This window comes from Pectinophora gossypiella, chromosome 20 (genome assembly GCF_024362695.1).
Source record: "Pectinophora gossypiella chromosome 20, ilPecGoss1.1, whole genome shotgun sequence".
Lineage (NCBI taxonomy): Eukaryota > Metazoa > Arthropoda > Insecta > Lepidoptera > Gelechiidae > Pectinophora > Pectinophora gossypiella.
The window spans coordinates 734,656-754,219 of NC_065423.1; the positions used below are offsets into that span (position 1 = coordinate 734,656).

A 19,564-nucleotide genomic window follows, 5' to 3' on the forward strand; every position below is an offset into this window, starting at 1 on the left:
GCACTTTCTTTATTGAATATTCTGATAATATAATAATCTATCACACGAATGTTTTCCAACTAACTTAAACACCACATATACGTACATAGATTATTTAATGAAGAAACCAACGTGAAATCAATCATGTCGTTCCCGTTTCCGCCAAATAGCCTCAATGTCAGTCAAATTTCGTTATAATTTCTTACTTGCTTTTTAAGCAAAATGTTTTATACTGTCCTAAAACGAACGAAAACGTTTATGTTCATAGAGCAAAACACGGGAAGTTCGTAAGATAGCATGTGTGCGCTGCACTCCTGCTCTTTTTCTCGCTGTAGCAAATAGCGGTTCTAATTGACAGAAAAGGATACAAGCATAGGAAAGTGCGATGCGGTGCGGCGAGAGTTCAACCCTAATACGCTTTTTTACCACATTCCTGAGAACATCACCGTATTAAGATTTTATTCTTGTTTTATTCCTTTTATGATCGAAGACAGCCTAAGGACGTAAAGTTGACGGCAAATGGGAAGGGAAGAGCAAATAAAATACCTCTACAGTTTATGCAATTATTTGTGTTTATTTCCGAAATAACGATTGAAAATCTACCACTTCCTAAAATCTTACTTCGCCATGGCTTTTGATTTCTATAAATTATACAAAGAAAAAAATTAAAACAAGTAATATTCTTACACTAATCAATCACATTATCACAGCAATATTAGCAAATTCAACTTCATGCCCTTGCACACAAAGCTTTTAATCACTTGAGTACAATTTTTGACAGTATTTTGTAGAATTTGCGAATTTTCGAGACTTACATCTATTGTTACGATGCACTTTACATCTGAATTATACATTTAAGTATCATTGATAAAATTAACTCGGACTTACAGTATCTCAGTGAATGTTAGTTACACAAAATAATGTATGAAGTTTTTTTTTCTGTTTTCTTTTAATCCTTTCGTACTAATGAATTAATTATCACACTATAACCTAACCCTGCCAATACACATTATGAAAAACGAGTATTAGCTTTACTTTCCGACATGTATACCTATAAAACATAACATAAATTCACGACTGTATTCCCAATCGCGCTAGTCAGAGGTAAGTACATCCATCGCAATATGAACTGAGTACCCACGCATCACAGAGAACATCTATTATGCACGCCTAATACATCACATCAGTAATTCATGTTTGCCTCCAACATCTACAGTTTTTTTTTATTTGCCCGTACTGGGCAGGCAAAGGGAACGTAGCCCATACAGCCAACCAACATCCATAGAGTATAATTTGTCTACGGCCAACTACCGCCTCTTCCGGCGAGGCTTGGCCGGCGCCGCCACGGACACGCTGGCCGAGGCTATCTCCTCCTGCGTAGCGCCCTCGGCCGTCTCCAACTTGCCGCGGGCTTCCACGAAGAACATCACGTCGCGGAGTTGCTCTTTCAGTTCTGTCACCTGTTGGGGATAAGATGGATCTTAGAGAAATTGTAGATGGGAGTCGCCATGTGCACGCGTTCGCCTCTGCCGAAATACATGAACGATTGGTTCATGTTTTGTTATTTGTGTGACAGTTTTGTTTCGGTGTGCATTTATAGGGTTTTTTTTTTCTCATGAGTAGTAGTTTGTCTTAGGCAGGGAATAGATATGTGCTGTACGTATTTACCTCCATTCCCCCAAAAAAGTGAAAAAAAAATGGTTTAAAGCTATCTCTCGCCTTCCGCCCCGCAGTACTCCGTCCGACGCGAGTGGGATGGCGCCCAAAGTAGCCCCATTTTGAGCGCACTATTTTTCTCTAAAAAGTAGCATAGAGAATAGTGCACCGACAAGAGCGTGGCTCTTAAATTAGTAACGATGAAAGCTTCTCAAAGGCAACTCGTTTTTGAGGTACTTTGGAGTATAGTTATGAGCACCGACCTCCGCCCGCAGCCCGTCCTCCGCGGCCTGCGCCCGCGCCTGCCAGCCGGCGTGCGCCGCGGCCAGCGCCGCCGCCAGCCCGCGCTCCTCGCCCAGCGCCGCCTGCAGCGACGACACCCTAAGGGCGGCACAGCACATCAACACCCACACGACCCTCAATCAACCGGAGTATATGTACTTCACCACGCTGCTACAATGCGGGTTGATGGACTTTGTGCCTTCCGACCCACGGAATCATCTTACTTTTTCGGACAGTCAGGTGATTCAACCTGCAATGTCTTTGTCAAACAAAGGACAGTTTCACAATCTCTATTACTTAAACGTAGCTGGCGATCAGTATGTACATATACTTTACATCTCTGCCTCCCGCCTTCGGAGATATAGGCGTGATGCTATAAATAGAACATAGAGATAAGATCCGTTATGAAATATGTGTTATATCTGATTGTTGAAATTTAGTTCTGTGCAATAAAGTATATTTGATTTGATTTGATCTCGCCTCTGTACTTTTCCGTAGTGAAGACCTATAAAATGAGTCTTACTTAGCTGTGGTGTTTTGCAGTTTCTTCTCCAAAGTTTTATTCTGGTTGGCGAGCGAGGCCAACTGCCCTGCCAGCTTCGCCGACGTGGCTTCGCATTCGGTAGCGCGCAGCTGCAGCTGCGAGCACTGCGCTGCGTGCTCGGATTCCATCCTAATGGTGAAAGATCATAAAACCACAATTCGTCAGTATCAGAATCTTTTAGGCGAAACCGATTTGTACTTTTTATAATTGTCTGTCAATAAGACACAAATGAATTAAAAAAACAGATATGACAGTTAGTAAGATTAGCGGCGAATTGTGAAGAAAAAGACATAGATCACAAGTATAATACTATCGTCATATCTCATTTTTTCAACTCAGTATTTTGCCACCCGAACAGGAATCTAAACAACATCCATAAACTGCTGCTGCACAGGTGTCAGTAGGACATCAAGTGAGCTACGTCTGAAGCGTAACATCAAGGTAACACCACACTTGCAGTTCAGATCAGACCCGTTCAGAAAACTCCACTAGGTTTTATGTTTTGTGTTTACTTAGGCCAGTATATATATATATATGTCTATTTAAAAATTTCCAAATCGGCCTTCTCTGCTTATGACCTGATGGAAGGTTCTCCGAGAGGGAGACAAATAGAGTAGGTAACGTCGCAATCCTGCGCCAAAGACTGCATCTGGCATGATGTATTTTGATGCATCCCGAATGAAAGGAAAGTAAACACTTTCAAAATTCGACTCACTTGGCGATCTTTTCCTCGTAGAAGGCGCGCTGGCTGTCGAGCTGCTGCGTGAGGATGTACGTGAACTCGAGCTGCGCGGCGTCCAGCTTGTCCCCGGCGCAGGCCTCGTGGCACGCGTCGTCGGCGCCCGCCGCGCCCGCCCACGACACCAGCTTGCCGTCCGCCTTGTTTTGCACCAGGCGGTGCACGAAATTGTCGCCTGGGAGGCACAAACGAGAGTCATCCATTGATATTTAAGCCAATTATAGGAGAAGGTTCTATCTGTTAAGATAGAAATTCAGCTACGCAAACACCTCCGAGTTGTCCAGACAGACAAAGTCGCATCTTAAAGCTATTCGCACGCTGGACGCGTTTTCGTACGTACACGTTTCGTGCGTATACGTATGAACACGCAGCAAGAAAGGCCTTCAATTAAAAGTGTTCACACGAAAAAGCCTCTACAGTGTGACCAGCCTAAAATTATAACCATAAAAATTATAGAATCAAACTGAAAAAACAATTACCTGCATAATCCCACACCCTGTTTGAACCCAACTGCAGTGCGTACGTGTGGTTTGACTGCATGAAATGTTTCGCGGCGTGTCCGCCTTCATACCTGCGTGATGAGAAATAGTCGGAGTTAAAAATGAGGGATACTTAATGAAGCCGTTAGGGACTTTGACTTTTACGCACTACTCCGCCGTAGAACTATTTGTATGGTAGTTTACGCACTATATCCGACGTAATATTGCTACCCGACATTCTCGAACTCGGGTCAGATAATAATCTAATGTAGTGCGAAAATGCCTTTAGCTTAAGCTATGCCAAGTCAGTGTTTGAGATACTCGAGTTGCTATGACACGCCGGATATTCTATTGGTAATGTGCTCACATTGTTACGTAAATGATGAGCCATGTCCAGGGCTTTTGGCGGGTCAGTATTGATCCTGAATTCTTGACACCAGGCGTGATGAGGTCGATCATTGGTCTCACAACCCACACTAGAGAAGATTAGATGAATGAAGTCAGTTGCTACTATTCGACTTCAATATTAAGTGCAGCTGAGAACTTCTGGATCTGCCATCATTATCCTTAGAAGCAAGAGTCTTGTGCGTGTGTCTGTTGTATGGTAGTACTAGCACACCCCAGTCACTCGAAACAAAAATGTCAGTACCAAAGTTACCGTGTGGCAAACGCGTAAGTGCGAGCGAGACACAGTCCTCGTGTTGTCCCCCTTACTCCTTAGCGGCTTACGGCCATTTAAGACTAAAGTATGACCCAGAGGTGAGGTCGGCGGCCGATACGTATTGGTGCGGGGCGGGGAGTTACCGTTCTATACGTAGTGTTATTCTTTATTCTATGGTACTGACCTGCCGCAGCCGACGTGTCCGCAGATGAGGCAGATCCACAGCGTGCCGGCTTCTACTCCATCCAGCCCTAGTCCTTCAGCGACGCCACTGATGTTGTCCCGGGTCTCTTCGCCCTCCTCTTGTTCCTCTGGGTGGAGGAAAGCAATTTTTTTGAGCTATGTTAATGGGTGCCTAAAATGACTTCAATGGAATCCTGAAAGCTTATCTTAGTGATTGGTTGAAGGGTTCTATGAACACAAACTATACAGAGTCAGGTACAATATAGCTGGACAATGGGATACTCATAGTTTCCCATACATACATAAACACACGCCCGTAATCCCTAATGGGGTGGGCAGAGCCACAAGTAATGAAAGACAACTTGCAGCCACTGTTGATACGGTGTCATAGTCTCCCAAACTCCCGGTAAAACCTAAAGTTGCACTACTTTATGTTTGGCACCAAAATGTGAAATGTCTCCAGCGGCATTGTAAGGGATAATAAAATCCCCGATTTCTCTTTTGGTTTGAGAATGAAAACATGATTATATCTATGTGTTTCTGTGTATGCCTGTGGGTGATGTCTATCAATATACCGACCCTGGCTGCGCTCGCACTGGAAGCAGACGGCGCGGTCGCGCGGCTCGGGCACCTGTGCGCAGCGACACACCGGGCAGCGCGCGTCCCGCCAGCGCACCAGGCACTCTGCGTGGAACGCGTGCGCGCATTGCACGCTTAGCACTCCTGCGACGCTCTCGTCCATGCGCTCTGCGATCATGAAATTTTATTTCAAACAAACCCACGAAGAAAAGGGAACAGACTAGATTCGCAATATGTTGATGATGACTTTCGGATAGAACTAAAACATAATCTTGACTTACAATAAGTATTCCTTGACGATCCTAGATTGAAAATGTTTATTTTGATTTTATGATACGCCTTAATACGAATACAGACACGGCACGCGATAATGCCTCCTGAAAACCCTTTCTCCAACAGTCAGGTGTTACAATCAAGTGTAATTGTGTGTATGTGTGTGTGTGTGTGTGTGTGTGTGTGTATGTGTATATGATGATGAAGCGGTCAAGTACACAGATATATTAAAGTCGTAACGCCGACAGTCTTTTTAAAATCCAAACTCCATTCTTTTACTATTGTGTCTGGAAACCTCGGCTTTACGAAGTTAAGGCGCAGACGTTCGCGCAAAACGCACACGCACACACTTGCCTTACCCCTTCTTGCTTCAGTGGAACGGAAAACCGATACGACTGAAGGAGAGGTCAGATGATGTGTCCGGCCGACGATAACTATGTGCCCTCTATATGCAAAAGGGCTTGGCTGACTCAGCAAAGCAAGGTGGATGGCCTAGGTCGACGGTGTGTATACTATAGTGTGTGTGTGTTTACACGTACCCAGACAGACGGGGCACGTGGGCAGCTCGGTGTGCGAGGGTGGTGGTGTGCCGTCCCGCGCCCACTCCACGCGCGACACCCACGCCATGTGGCACAGCGAGTGCGGCTCGAGGCTGCTGTACGGGACGCCGTCGAAGGCCGAGTGGAACTCACGCGCCGCTTGGTACGTGCGGAACCTAAGGCAAAGTTGAAGAGAGTGCTACATTGTGATACAGTAGGTACTTGCATTTGAAATGCTATGGAAGTAAAGATTTCCAGAATAAATTATGGAAAAACTAGACAACATTAGTTAATGAAATTCTTAACAACCTCATTTATATTATTCTGAGAAACATGGGTAGCCAGAAGACTCAAATTGAATGAAAACATAAAAAGCCTATATGCCACTGCTGGGAACAGGCGTCCCCTCAGTCAACCAAAAGAATGTAAATTGAATGTTTCTTTAAATTTCCTCTAGACACCATTCTGCTTCGGCATATTATAATTACACTCACGTAAGTAAGGCCATGTAATGATCCGGTGAGCCGTCTCTCAGCACTCTGACATGAGCTATATCCTGCTGACAGGCAGCAGCGAATGCCAGCAAGTCTCCTGCCCCCAGCGCTCCCGGCACTGACAGCAGACATAGGGTCTTTGCTTCCTCTGCTTCTTTCAGCTCACTATAATAAAAGTAGAATATAGCAATAGAATACATTATGCAGACCTTTTCAGAACGGAACTTACAAAAACGCCAGCATCTTACCAAGTTACTCCTTTTAGAGAATAAATAGATATTGATTTTAAAAAAATAGAACAGGGTTTATATTACCTACCTACATAAGCACAAAAATTAATATGATTAGAATTACTAATACAGTGATTTCTAGTCTGCTTTTAGGTCAAATCTGACAATCTAATTACTGCTAATGATATTGCCATTATCTTTCAAAACATATACTTTTCTATGAATGTGTGTGTGTGATGTATACATTGATGTTATTTGAACATGTAGGTATGTCCTATGTATAATGACCTATTTGTTATGTTTATCTTTGTTAAATAAAATTGTGTTGTGTGTTGGATTATGTTTATGTGACGACTTACTTCTCTTTATACAAATGTAGGATTCCCTTAGTGACCTCAACAAGAGGGTTACCGCAGAAGAAGCTGATAGTATCCTCTTCCTCCGAGACATTGTCTTCAGGAGGGGACCGGCGAGAGCTGGTTGGCAGGATGCCTGTGTCGGTATTCGGCCCCATCAGCACACTCGCATACGTCTCCACTGTTATGGTCTTAGACTCACGGGACCCGCGGTCCTTCTTCTTCTGCTCTTTTGCCGCTTCTAACGTACACAATCATCAAATATTGAGTAATAGTAGGTAGAAGATTAAAATTCTAGCATTGTAAGATAGTTTATTTTTGAAGGAGTGAAAGATTCGCGCCTGATTCGATAGAAATTAATATCTCACCATTTTCCGCCGCATTATCACCCATTTCAGGAAGGTCTTCGTCAATTTCAATTCGTAAAACGCACAACGAAACAGACATTTATAAACACAAATGCAGGTCTATATCCAAGCGAAAATAAAACTACGTCACGGTGATAATTTGGAACACCCCATGAATAACAATTTCTCTTCGAATCAGTTAAGAAATCAATAAGTTATTGATAATTTACGTGGAATATAAACAAAGAAATTTTCGATGAAATTTTTGCTAAAACTGATATATAGAAAAGTCAATGACGATTATTTTAACTTGAGATGGTAAATTACTGATCTCAAGGGTAAAGCAAGATAGAAGATAAAGTAGTGGTCGACTTAATTTGGTTGAATTATATTATTGATGTCAATGACAAACTAGAATTTGTTGTCTATAGTAGGCTGACAGGTTCTACACCCGGATATTTGAAAAGACCTTTTTTTATTGTTATGTTTGTCAGTGTATCCGAACTTGAATTTACAAAAATGCGAACGTGATTGGTAGATTGGTACCGCTCCTATACAGAAAAAAGAAAAATAGTCAATATGGCGACAGATCATACGACGTGAGCTGTCAGCTGTAATAATTTTTGTTTCTTTGTGTTTATTACGCGTTTTAAAAATGTTATGATCGCGAAATTAACGCGAACATGGGTGCGAAAGACTCAAAACCAAGTTTTATATCCTATGAAGATGCTGTGAAGCGAGGTTTGTGATGTGTAAAATGTTCAAAGTGCGTTGTAAGATTACGACGAGTATCAGCTTATTGTTTTATTTGCAGTCTCTGATAGTGAGTTGAGACGTATTCGCGAGGCATTCAAGAGATGTGCCGGTGCGAATGGGACGGCCTTGAGCTTGGAGGCGTTCGTCCGCGAGGTGCTGTGCGACGGAGTGCCGTATGAGGTCGCAGAGTGGCTATACCAGGCCTGCGGAGGCACCAAGCGGGGGATCGCCTTCAGGGAGCTGCTGTGCGGGATCGTCGTCCTCACCAAAGGCAACATAGAGGAGAAAATCAAGTAAGAATACCTGACATAAACAAGTTTATCACATGTAAACAATTACATCATATTTTACTGCCCAAACTCTTTTTGTAGGTTCTTATGGACGCTGTATGTGAATAATCAGAGTGATAATGGGACATATATGTATAAAAGGGATTTCACACATGCCCTTCACTTTGAGAATTCATCACTGCCAGTGACGGGAGCTGAGAGGACAGCTGAGATCTTGACAAGTTTGTTTGGGTGTGGTGATAAAGTGACATATGAACAGTTCCGATCATGGCTACTGATCCACAAAGATGCCACGGTGTTGTCCAAGTGGTTGCTGTCAGAGCGTGCCAACATGGTGCAAGATCTGGAGACCCCCACCTTCTATCAGAGTTTAGCTGGAGTCACACATCTGGAAGAAAGAGTGAGTTAAATTGTTTGTTTATGCTAATAGAGAATTCATGGTGTTTCAAAACATTATTAGAAACTATACATAACAATACAGTTTAGATGTTGAAGATAATTTACATTTAGTATGCTAAAAAACCAAAATGAAAACTTTATGGTACTATTTTTAAAAGCCCTTATTTTGTTTTATGTTATAGAATAAAATAATATTTTTGTTTGTGGAAATGTCCAAGATAAAGCACATCCTTCCATACAGCACATGTTGTGGTCAAGGCCATGTAAAGTTAAATAACCATTCATTAAATTCATGAAAAAAAATAACAATATTTAAATGTGAGTCTTAGGTACTTATGTTTATGTATTTATTGTCCCAAATATTTCTATACTAGGTACTATAGTTTATTGTGCACAGAACAATGTGAATCTATAATTGATATCTCCTAATATAGAATTAAAGTTAAAACTTACATAACTAATAACATAAACATGCAAGTTTGTAATGTATTACCCAAAGGAAAAGTGTAAATTATGTTTCGTCATGATAATTGTTTGTTTACATTACAAGGAAACCCATAAAATCCCTGTGAAGTTATGTTTGTTATGCTACAATTTCCTCGTTTGTAACCTTTCAAACCATAACAAATTATGCCTTTGACCTTCAGTAAAAATGGAGCAAAAAGGTGGACCTTGTTGATTATAACAAATGGCTGTAAAATTACAGCACTTGTGACAATTTGGAAAATTATGATAATCAGTTGTACCTACTGTGTTATCAGGCACTCGGGGCAGTCAACAATCGAGAATGTAGAACTATTATCTATTTCCACATCAGTGATTTATCACACTGTGAGCTATCTGACCAATACTCTAAACCTAATTATAATTGTTTTGAAATAGCTACAATTACATGGAAATGTTTAAGAGCCTTAAAAACACTTGTTATGTTGAGTCCTTTGGCTTTTATAATGTCAACTATGTATCACTCAATCTTAATTTCATTTATAGAAAATATCTGAAATTGTTGACGAAAGAAAACAATTAAAAATATTGAAACAAGTTGTCTTGTTAATTTAGCACTAGACTTGTATGTAGGGTAATTGAAATGCATGTTATTTCTTCTTTGTCAAAAAAGTAAACATGACATAGCATTGCGCCTGTATCCCCGAAAGAGGTAGGCAGAGCTAAGTAGTTAGTAGTCTTTACTGAAGTGAGCAGAACTACTAGTCATCATCACTAATTAAAGAGCCACACTCTTGTCGGTGTAGTATCCTCCATGCTACTTTTTAGGGAAAAATAGAGCAGTGGTTCCCTCTTGCCTTCTGCCATATTACTAGTAATTGGTGAAAATTTGTTATATGTAAACTCAGTGGCAAATATCTGTTATTTATTTTCCTATGTGCTATGAAACAAATAAACAAGTCCTAGTCATATAGTTATCAGAATCTGTTATCAGCAATTTATTTTGCAAGTCTATTATTCATCAAGTAATAGGTACTTACAATAGGTATAATGAAGTGTGAAACTAGGTAATAGATTATTCAAGAGTGGTTGAATTTTTAGCTAAGCATATTTATGTTTTATGCTTAGGCATGCTAATTTGAAATGTTCAGTTTGAATGTAAATCTGCATACCGTTTTATTTAAGCGTTTTTTCCTAGCCACGTTTCTGAGAAACTATATTGGGCTGGTTTTCCTTTCTGGTGGGTCAACATCACATTGGTAAAAAAACCCACCTGTCAAATCGTCGAAAGTCTTTGTTACCGCAATCATTCTCATTTGTCAATTTTTAACGTTTGACTAGAAGAAGAAATAGAATGGGGTAAAGCATACAGGAGATAGGGTGACTACATTTTTGAATTTGTTGGTCCAATATGTCAAGCTCAAGATAGAGCAGAATGGAGGAGTAAAAAATGAAGTAAAAAAAACAATCCTCCAGGCTATATTACAGTGACGTATCTATAACCTGCGCAAATTGAGACACATCGCAGGTACGCATTGTCTTTGATGCAAGGTGTTCATTTAATTCGAACGGGTTATACGTTACCGATTATGCCTACATCGAAATATTTGCTAAGCTCTGAAACTCATGGACATGTGACTGATCATCCCCCACCTTCCAGGATATAATAGAACTAGAGAAGTGCTTCTGGTCGCTCCGCAACGCGGCGCCGACGGGGCAGCTGGACGCTGAGAGCGTGACGCCGCTGCTGTCGCCGCCGCTGCCGCGCGCCGCCGTCACCGGCGCCTTCCTCGCCTTCGACGAGAACCGCGACGGACACGTGGACTTCAAGGAGCTGTGCTGCGGGCTCAGTGCTGCCTGTCGCGGCCCGAGGGCTGAGCGGCTTAAATGTAAGTTGGACTTTTGTCACACCCTAGACACTTCATACAAAAAACAGACACTACAAATTGACGTTATCGTACACGCACAGATGTGCGTGTGAACCATACGTTTAAAGAAGACCGAGGGGGGTGAGGTAAACCTAGCGGAAAATTTCCGTCCTATACGTAGTATTATTCCTTATTCGATGCTTATATTGTAGTATAGATGGAAACTTAAGGCAAGCGGGGAGAGTGTTTCATCAACATGGAATTGAAGTCCCTCGCGGTTTCTAGTTTTAGGTTAGTTACCGCCGCCGTGGGAGGGAAACACTCCCGATTACTCCTTAGCTGCTTATGGCCATTTAAGACTCAAGTAAGGCCCACAGGGGGTGAGGTCGGCGCCCGATTCGAATAGGTGCGGGACGGAGTGTTACCGTTCTATACGTAGTGTTATTCATTATTCTGTGCTTAACTTTATATATATACTTTTGTCTTCTTCTTCTATCGTGTGGGTTGTCAGGGTTATTATTGACCCGCCAAAGGCCCAGGCAAATGGTTTGAGCGTTGGGCTCACGATCCGGAGGTCTCGGGTTCAAATCCCTGTGGCGACATATCACAAAAATCACTTTCTGATCCCTAGTTTGGTTAGGACATTACAGGCTGATCACCTGGATTACCAACCTCATCAACCCTGGTGTCGGGGTTACCATTGAGCCGCCAAAGGCCCCTGTCATGGCTCATGTAACGACTACTTACTTACATCAGTAAGTAGTAACCGGGACCAACGGCTTAACGTGCCTTCCGAAGCACGGATCATCTTACTTTTTGGACAATCAAGTGATCAGCCTGACCTAACCAAACTAGGGATCACAAATTGACTTTTGAATATACTTTTTTAAAACTTTTTGGTTTTGTACTTAATTAATTAATTGTCATAGTGATAAGTGCATATAAGTGCAACATTACCGCAAAATTTCCACAATAGCAATTTAAGAGTGCCGCGTATGGGATCTGCAACTCACAGACGTAATTATACAAAATTACGTACATCGCATTCTCGACATTCTATAAATAGAAATAACATGAATTTACCCACTGATAACATAGCATCATAGCATAGTACATTCGAGACTTCGAGACAATAGACAAATACGTCGACCTTGAGAGTAACGCGACTTTTCACTGTCATTGACAAAAGCGCGAACAAAGTCGCGGGAAGGAAGTAGTGATAATGGTTAGCGAGGGAAGTCCAAGATACATTACAAACAGTGGCTAGGTTTATATAACTGGGTACTTTCCTAGGTCAAAGATAAATTATGAAATTCTGATTACTAAATAAAGGCAGTTCTAAAGGTGACAAAAAACATTTTCTTTTTTGTCTATTTAACTTATTTATGAATTTTAATAAATCGTCGTCATCAGCCCATTAACGTCCCCACTGCTGGGGCACGGGCCTTGCCTATGGATGGATAGGGAGATCGGGCTTTAAACCATCACGCGGGCCCAGTGCGGATTGATGGTTATTAACGACGGCTAATGCAGCCGGGACCAACGGCTTAACGTGCCTTCCGAAGCACGGAGGTGCTCGAGATGAAAACTTTTTTTTTGTGGTCACCCATCCTGTGACCGGCCTTTGCGAAAGTTGCTTTACTTCAACAATCGCAGACCGAGCTCGTTTACCGCTGCGCCACCGAGCTCCTCAATTCATTTTTCTATGACGTCACAGGTTGCTTTTTCATACAAATTCTGTAGTAATTTCGTGTTTTGACGTTTATTAAAAAGTAATTAATGGAAACTACCGTATTAAATAGGTGTTACCCGTGATTTCGTCCGCTGAGAAACTCCTTCACCTCTTCTCAAACCCTTTTAGTACTAAATCTTGTTTATTCTATGATTTCAGTCAACAACCACAACTGAATTTAGTAGTTACTTTTTAGTCGGCCGTACGGCTCATCAACTCTCACGCTGGTGTAACAGAAATTTCGGAACGGTGTGGGTACTTAGTTAAGCTTATGATGAATGTACCTCTGATTACCCCGATTGGGATATAGTCGTGAGCTTATGTTATGATAAACTTTGTGTAGTAGTTTTAGGCGGATGAGACTGATGATGATGCGTTATGTAAAAATTGACGATTCAAAGTGTAACTATGTTACCAACTGAATAAAGATATTTTTGAATTTGTGCAAAATGTCATCTGTCTAGTTCTTTGACATTATGTCATATTAAGAGGCGTTTGGTGGCTCAACAATAACTGTGACCCCAGGGTAGATAAGGTCAGTTATCGACCTTCCAACCCACATGAGATGGCAATGAGTGTCATTGGCTAAACAAAGTCGCAGGAAGGAAACGGTTGTCGAAGGAAGTGCGCTGCGAACAGTGGTTAGCTAGGTAGGTACGTGATTACTGTCGTAAAATACTGTAAATAGGACTTAAGTAGAGTGGGTATATACAGGCAGTATGACAGCTTCATTTGGGGCCGTCCATTAAAGCATCCCCCTTGGTGATACATGGTGATGTTCAAGACTCCCTCCCACCCGTATCCTATATCACGTGTATTTTTAGTACCTTCCAAAATAATTGCACGAAACGCCGCTTTTCGGTTCAGTATCGCGCGTGTGCCGAAAAAATAAATACTCGTGATATATTACTACACCCCCCTTCCCCTTATGATATTTCGTGATTTTTTCATGGATCCCTCCCCCCCTCTCGAGGCTCGCATGATTAATGGACGGCTACTTTTTTATTAACAACATAACATAGCATCACGCCTTTATCCCCTAAAGGACAGGCAGAATGGTATACCGGCTCGGGCTCTAAACCACTGAATTCGACTTTATGTGTTTCAACTACAGTTGGCTGAAGAGTGGGTGTACTGTACATGTCTGCCTACCCCTTCCGGGATACAGGCGCGATGCTATGTTATTGTCATAAGTTTCAAGTCATGTTTGGATCATAGATAATTGATATCACGTGGTTGAATTTGTGCCCTTTTAATCGCTCCCTATTACATGGGACTTAAACATGTGTATATATTATACATTTCAGCCTACTGCTTCGGGAATATAGCTCCTTATGTCCATTTCAATAATTGTACATCTGTGGAGCGCCATTCTTTACTGATTTAATTTATTTTTAAAATAAAGCTACATACACGCCCGTCTATGTGCTAGCATGATTCAAATAATATTATCTTACAGTTGTTATACTAGTCATATATCGTATCTTTTGACTACTCTATGTGAAGATTTCTTAATATAGATACGGCTGAAGTGTTTCAACACAACTGCTTCTTATTTGTAAACATGAATGCACTTTATATCTGTACTTGATTATCTTTGGCGATGTATGACGTCAGTTGATGAAGTTTTGGTAATAATAATCTTTCATAATAATAACTTTTAACTTTTTGACACTAATAGCATGGCACGGACACTCCATACAGAAATTAAACTCGTAAGTGCGAGTGAGACAGACTATCGGCGCGCGCTCCATTACTCCGGCCATATAACACTAAAGCAAGACCCAACGGAAGGGTCAGGTATATCAACCTCCGCCGTTACGAATCAGCTCGGGGCGGAGAGTGTCCGCTCTATACTTAGTATTATTCTTTAACATAAACATACTCGTATATAACATAATCAGCCTATTTATATATTGTGTATATACGTCACACTGCTGGGCACAGGCCACCGCTCAATCAACCGGTGGGGGTACAGAGCATCCACGCTGCTCCACTGCGGGTTCGCCAAGGTGTTTTTACGGCTAATAGCCGGAACCAACGACTTAACGTGCCGTCTGATGCACAGAATCCTTACCAAACAAAGGACAGTCTCACAAAGTGATTTCGACAATGTCCCCATCGGGAATCGAATCCGGACCTCCAGATCGTGAGCCCAACGCTCTAACCACTAGACCACAATTAGTATCATTCTTTATTCTATGCTAATAGTGTATTAAATAGCGCATGTCTGGCGCGGTATCAGTATAGTTTCAATTAGGTAATTTACTGCTCGTGGCCTGATAAGCTATCGCGCTATCATACAATGTTTCGTGTGCTTCACCCTCTTACCTGCTTTGTATATTTATGTCACTTTGTTCGCTTTCCACAGCGCGTTTTTCGCGAAAATGGCAAATTGAAAATCCAAGGTCGTTAAGTTTAAGATGGTAGACTTGAAATCAGTTGCAACTCAAGTCTGTTGTGAGAATATAAGACGCCAAAACAGAACGCGAAATTAATTAATTCTGTAGTAAGATAGAAAGTCTTGAAAAATTAAAAAATGAAAAATCGCTGGGAATGATGCCCTCTGGAAGTATCTTTGGACTTCTGCTTCAGCTCGACACTTTTTTTCGGACACCCTGTGTATATTTGATTTATTTATTATACCTCAGATTAGCGGGTTGACTCTGTGAGGTTGCAGGTTTGAATCCCAGCGCACACAACAATTTGTTTCGGAATTCATGTTTAATTTTTAATCATAAATGGTTATGAGAGAGTCCTGGGAGAAATGGAGGGAGGCCTTAGCCCAGTAGTGGGACACTTTAGGCTAGATAAGAAGAAGAAGAAATTATTATCACGTTCTCAACAAGGAAATCATCCTGAGAAATGTGGGTTTCTTCCCAAGAAATACGTTTCGGAGGTATGGGACCTAACTTGTATTGGGCTGGTATTCCCTTCGTCGGTTGGAAGGCGATTCTGTTAAAAACCGGACCTGTCAATCCTTGGGTTAGGTAAACAGACCTCGGGAAAAAGGAATAACGCTAGAGAGATGACTATGATATCTCTGTCTAGCTGGTAATGTTACGCACACTTCACACAATAAGTTTCACTATCACATTTACTTTCGCACCAACCGCATCGCTTCCGTTAGGTAAGGCTTTAATTGCTCCATAACGTTAATATGCAGTTATTAACAGCTTCCGCTGTCTAGTGGTTAGAGCGTTGGGCTCATGATCTGGGGGTCCGGGTTCGATTCCCGAAGACTGTCCTTTGTTTGGTCCTTACCAAATTTGTTGAGTCTGATTGTCACGTTAAGCCGTTGGTCCCGACTATTAGCCGTAAAACACCTCCACCGTCGTGACGTATGCTCCGTACCCCCTCCGGTTGTTTGAGGGGAGGTTTATGCCCAGCATTGGCATGGAATAAGCTGTTTATGTGGTATGTTATGTTATTTGAATTGATTATAAAATCGGTGGCCATTTTTTGTGGGAAGAGTAAAAGTTGAATCCAGTGATTTAAAGACCGAGATGGTACTCTAACCCGTGATACGACGATTTAAGTCACACATTCTCACGAACAGGGTTATACTTAAAAACGCCTAAGGTTTGTTATTCTGACAACTTGTAGCTTTACAAAAACCCCTATTTTAACCGACATCAAAAAAGAATGAAAACAAAGATTGTTTCACTACATTCAACAAAATATTATTTCTTACTTTCTATTTGACAGATTTTGAAGTCGGTATATTTTTTCAAATTATTTTTTATTCAGTCATATAACCCTTTGAGGAGCTCGGTGGCGCAGCGGTAAACGCGCTCGGTCTGCGATTGTTGAAGTTAAGCAACTTTCGCAAAGGCCGGTCATAGGATGGGTGACCACAAAAAAAAAGTTTTCATCTCGAGCTCCTCCGTGCTTCGAAAGGCACGTTAAGCCGTTGGTCCCGGCTGCATTAGCAGTCGTTAAAAACCACCAATCCACACTGGGCCCGCGTGGTGGTTTAAGGCCCGATCTCCCTATCCATCCATAGGGAAGGCCCGTGCCCCTGCAGTGGGGACGTTAATGGGCTCGTGTGAGTCATATAACCACAGGCACGGTGTAATACATTACTCAATTTACTTATACGTCACAAGCAATAACTCGAGAACATAGAATGTGTTAGAGTCGTTAATAAAATATTAATAAGCATACAAAGAGTACCATGAACTACATTACATTTCTAAGAATGTGCAATTTATATCAGTGTTGCACAAAATAATCTGCTAGTACATAGTCATTAGAACAATATTAGCCTTGAAAAGTGATAATTAAGATGTTTGCTCGGAACAGCAATAACTCATTACAAATAGTTCGCTCAGAATGTACTTCGGTTACATTCGCATTCTGTTCATATTATTCTTCAATAATTATGTACCTACTTATGCCTTGTTCACACGTGCTTATAGATGTAAAACAACCGATTTAAAACGTTTAAAACAAATTTTAAACTGTTGAAAACTCGCCTACAACAATAAAAGAACTGTGTTTTAAAACTTTATTATAGGCAATTTTAGGTCACCTGACGTCATGTTTCGTTTTAATTAGTTTATAGAATATCAATAGAAAGACCGACCGACCAACTAGAACTAAACTCGCTATGTGTATTATTATCAATAACAGTATATTACACATTTAAAAATTCTTTACACAGTTTATAGGTACTTCGTTATATGCCTACATAACATAGACAGCCTATACACGTCCCACTGCTGGGCACAGGCCTCCCCTCAATCAACCGGAGGGGGTATGGAGCATACCCCACCACGCTGCTCCAATGCGGGTTGGTGGAGGTGTTTTTACGGCTAATAGCCGGGACCAACGGCTTAACGTGCCCTCCGAAGCACGGAATCATCTTTCTTTTTCGGACAATCAGGTGATTCAAGCCTGAAAACCAACAAACTACGGTTGTAGTTTGGCGATAGTATTAAAATGTATATGTATGTAATTTTGTTTATAAATAAATTAAAAAAAAGTCCTTATCAAACAAATGACAGTCTCACAAACTGATTTCGACAATGTCCCCATCGGGAATCCAGATCGTGAGCCTGACACTCTAACCACTACACCACGGAGGCTGCGTTATATCCCTACCTCGGTAAAATCAAGAAAATGTAGTTATAATAAGATAAACACGTTTTAAACCCAAAAAATTGTTGGTGACGGTTTTAAAGGTGTTTTTTTCGTTATAAACGGATTGGTTTAAATGGTTTTAAACCGGCCTTACATCAATACACGTGCCAGAAAACAATCGAGACAATGACGTGATAAAGTATGGCACTCTTACGCACAGAGCAGATTATGTCGATTTTTCTTTGACAACACGCACGAAGTATTCGGCCGAATTAGAATTGCCGCCCGTCCTGGTTTCCCCGGGATTGTCCTAGTATAGACGGCATCAAGATAACGCCCGCGCGGGGTTTTAATTGTAGTTTAGGTTTTAAAGTTCTCGTGATCGGTTGCTGCGTATGTGGACAGGCCTGCTTCCGTCAGGGAGCTCATAAAACACTGTATGATAGAGTCACATAAACTCTTTATTTTTCACTTTCCTTCCACCGACTGTAATTGGAATACCATTGTATTTAAGTTTATAAATTATGTAATACAAACTGGATTTAAAAAAAAGAAAGGAAAACATGAAACAGTAGGACTAGGGCCCTGTGCTGGGAGGTTTTCTGGCCACGTCTTTCCCTCAGAGTTACAGATTCCGATGGGGTAGTAGTTTTACAGCTAGTTACATAATATGTAATTTAGTTTTTGACGTTCAAAAAGCGCTAACTTTGTAAGCCAATTTTGAAAAATAAATATTTTTGAATTTTGAGTTTTGGAATCACCGGTGCTGATGCGGTCCTTGCATTGCACCCCGGACCTTTCCAAGCTCTCGGGGTTTTCATACTTCTTGGCCGGAAACAGATTTTAAAGATAGCAACCCTAGGCCGAATGCACTATGTCGCCGGTTAACACGGCAAGTGTATATGAGACAATATAAATAATGGTACCGATTCCGCCGAACAAAGCTTTATTTTTAAAATTAAGATTTCGCCAAAGTGAGCACTTATTTATCTTGTTAAAAATCCTCCCACTCTTTATAAATAGAACAATTCCATATTTAGTCTTTAAAAATTTATTATTACCCACTTTTAACGTATTTACACATATGACACATTATTGTGTGACTTTTCCGATGATCTAATATATAATTTACTTGCGAAGAGTGAGCTATTTGACTTTATCTGTCAATCTTTTGACAAACAGTGTATGTTCCTAGCGCCAATATCGATTACAGCACGTTGATTTTTCTTTGAATTGTAAATCATGATTGACGAATGATTGAAAGATGTAATATCGCTCATATATTGTTTATTATAATATCAAATTACTATCGATTATATTGATTAATTAAACGATTTTGTCTAATAATTATTAGACTATAATATAATCGATATAATTGTAGAATTTCCAATACCAATAGTATCGATATCATACATATTTATATTAGACTATTTATTTATATTTAATATTTAGATTATGAGTAAATAATCGATTAATTGATTATCGATTATTCGGCAACACTTTATCAAATTTGACTTTGTACAAGCCTCCTTATGCAAGCTCTTGGCTGCATGTCTGACATCATGAGTGTGCTATACTCGTTTGGAATACCAATTCAAATGTTTCATTCGGGTTTACGTATACTTTTTTTTCCTCCGTCATCCGCGTGC

The 19,564-nt window shown here is 40.9% G+C and overlaps 2 protein-coding genes across 6 annotated transcripts in view; one reads left to right on the forward strand and one right to left on the reverse strand.

The window, feature by feature from the left end:
* Positions 1–549: 549 nt before the first annotated feature.
* LOC126375880 (BRCA1-associated protein) lies at positions 550–7,629 on the reverse strand. Of its 2 annotated transcripts, XM_050022957.1 has the most exons (11): positions 7,363–7,629; positions 6,998–7,235; positions 6,409–6,573; positions 5,915–6,090; positions 5,103–5,270; positions 4,525–4,651; positions 3,680–3,771; positions 3,177–3,375; positions 2,441–2,590; positions 1,899–2,016; positions 550–1,439 (listed from the first exon to the last, which is right to left on the reverse strand). In XM_050022957.1, exons 1-11 carry the CDS (start codon positions 7,439–7,441, stop codon positions 1,287–1,289), a joined length of 1,665 nt encoding a protein of 554 aa, XP_049878914.1. In that variant the 5' UTR covers positions 7,442–7,629; the 3' UTR covers positions 550–1,286. The 2 variants fall into 2 exon arrangements, with proteins under 2 accessions (XP_049878914.1, XP_049878915.1); XM_050022958.1 differs by lacking the exon at positions 1,899–2,016 and having other exon boundaries at positions 1,335–1,439; positions 7,363–7,628.
* A 293-nt stretch (positions 7,630–7,922) lies between these two features.
* The window catches only part of LOC126375856 (ubiquitin carboxyl-terminal hydrolase 32), a 51,726-nt gene continuing 40,084 nt past the window's right edge, over positions 7,923–19,564 (forward strand). For all 4 annotated transcript variants that reach the window (XM_050022908.1, XM_050022909.1, XM_050022911.1 and 1 more), the window contains exons 1-4: positions 7,923–8,082; positions 8,156–8,390; positions 8,469–8,787; positions 10,891–11,119. In XM_050022908.1, the coding sequence (XP_049878865.1) occupies positions 8,025–8,082; positions 8,156–8,390; positions 8,469–8,787; positions 10,891–11,119 (841 nt within the window). In that variant the 5' untranslated portion in view covers positions 7,923–8,024. The remainder of the gene's footprint in view (positions 8,083–8,155; positions 8,391–8,468; positions 8,788–10,890; positions 11,120–19,564) is intronic.

Bases quoted from the DNA above. Each gene is read 5' to 3' on its own strand.
- LOC126375880 (XM_050022957.1), bottom strand. From the start codon at position 7,441: ATGTCTGTTTCGTTGTGCGTTTTACGAATTGAAATTGACGAAGACCTT. The intron at 6,574-6,997 runs GTAAGTCGTCAC...CTTTTATTATAG, and splicing joins CTACATTTGTATAAAGAGAA to TGAGCTGAAAGAAGCAGAGG. The intron at 2,591-3,176 runs GTGAGTCGAATT...TTTCACCATTAG, and splicing joins TACGAGGAAAAGATCGCCAA to GATGGAATCCGAGCACGCAG.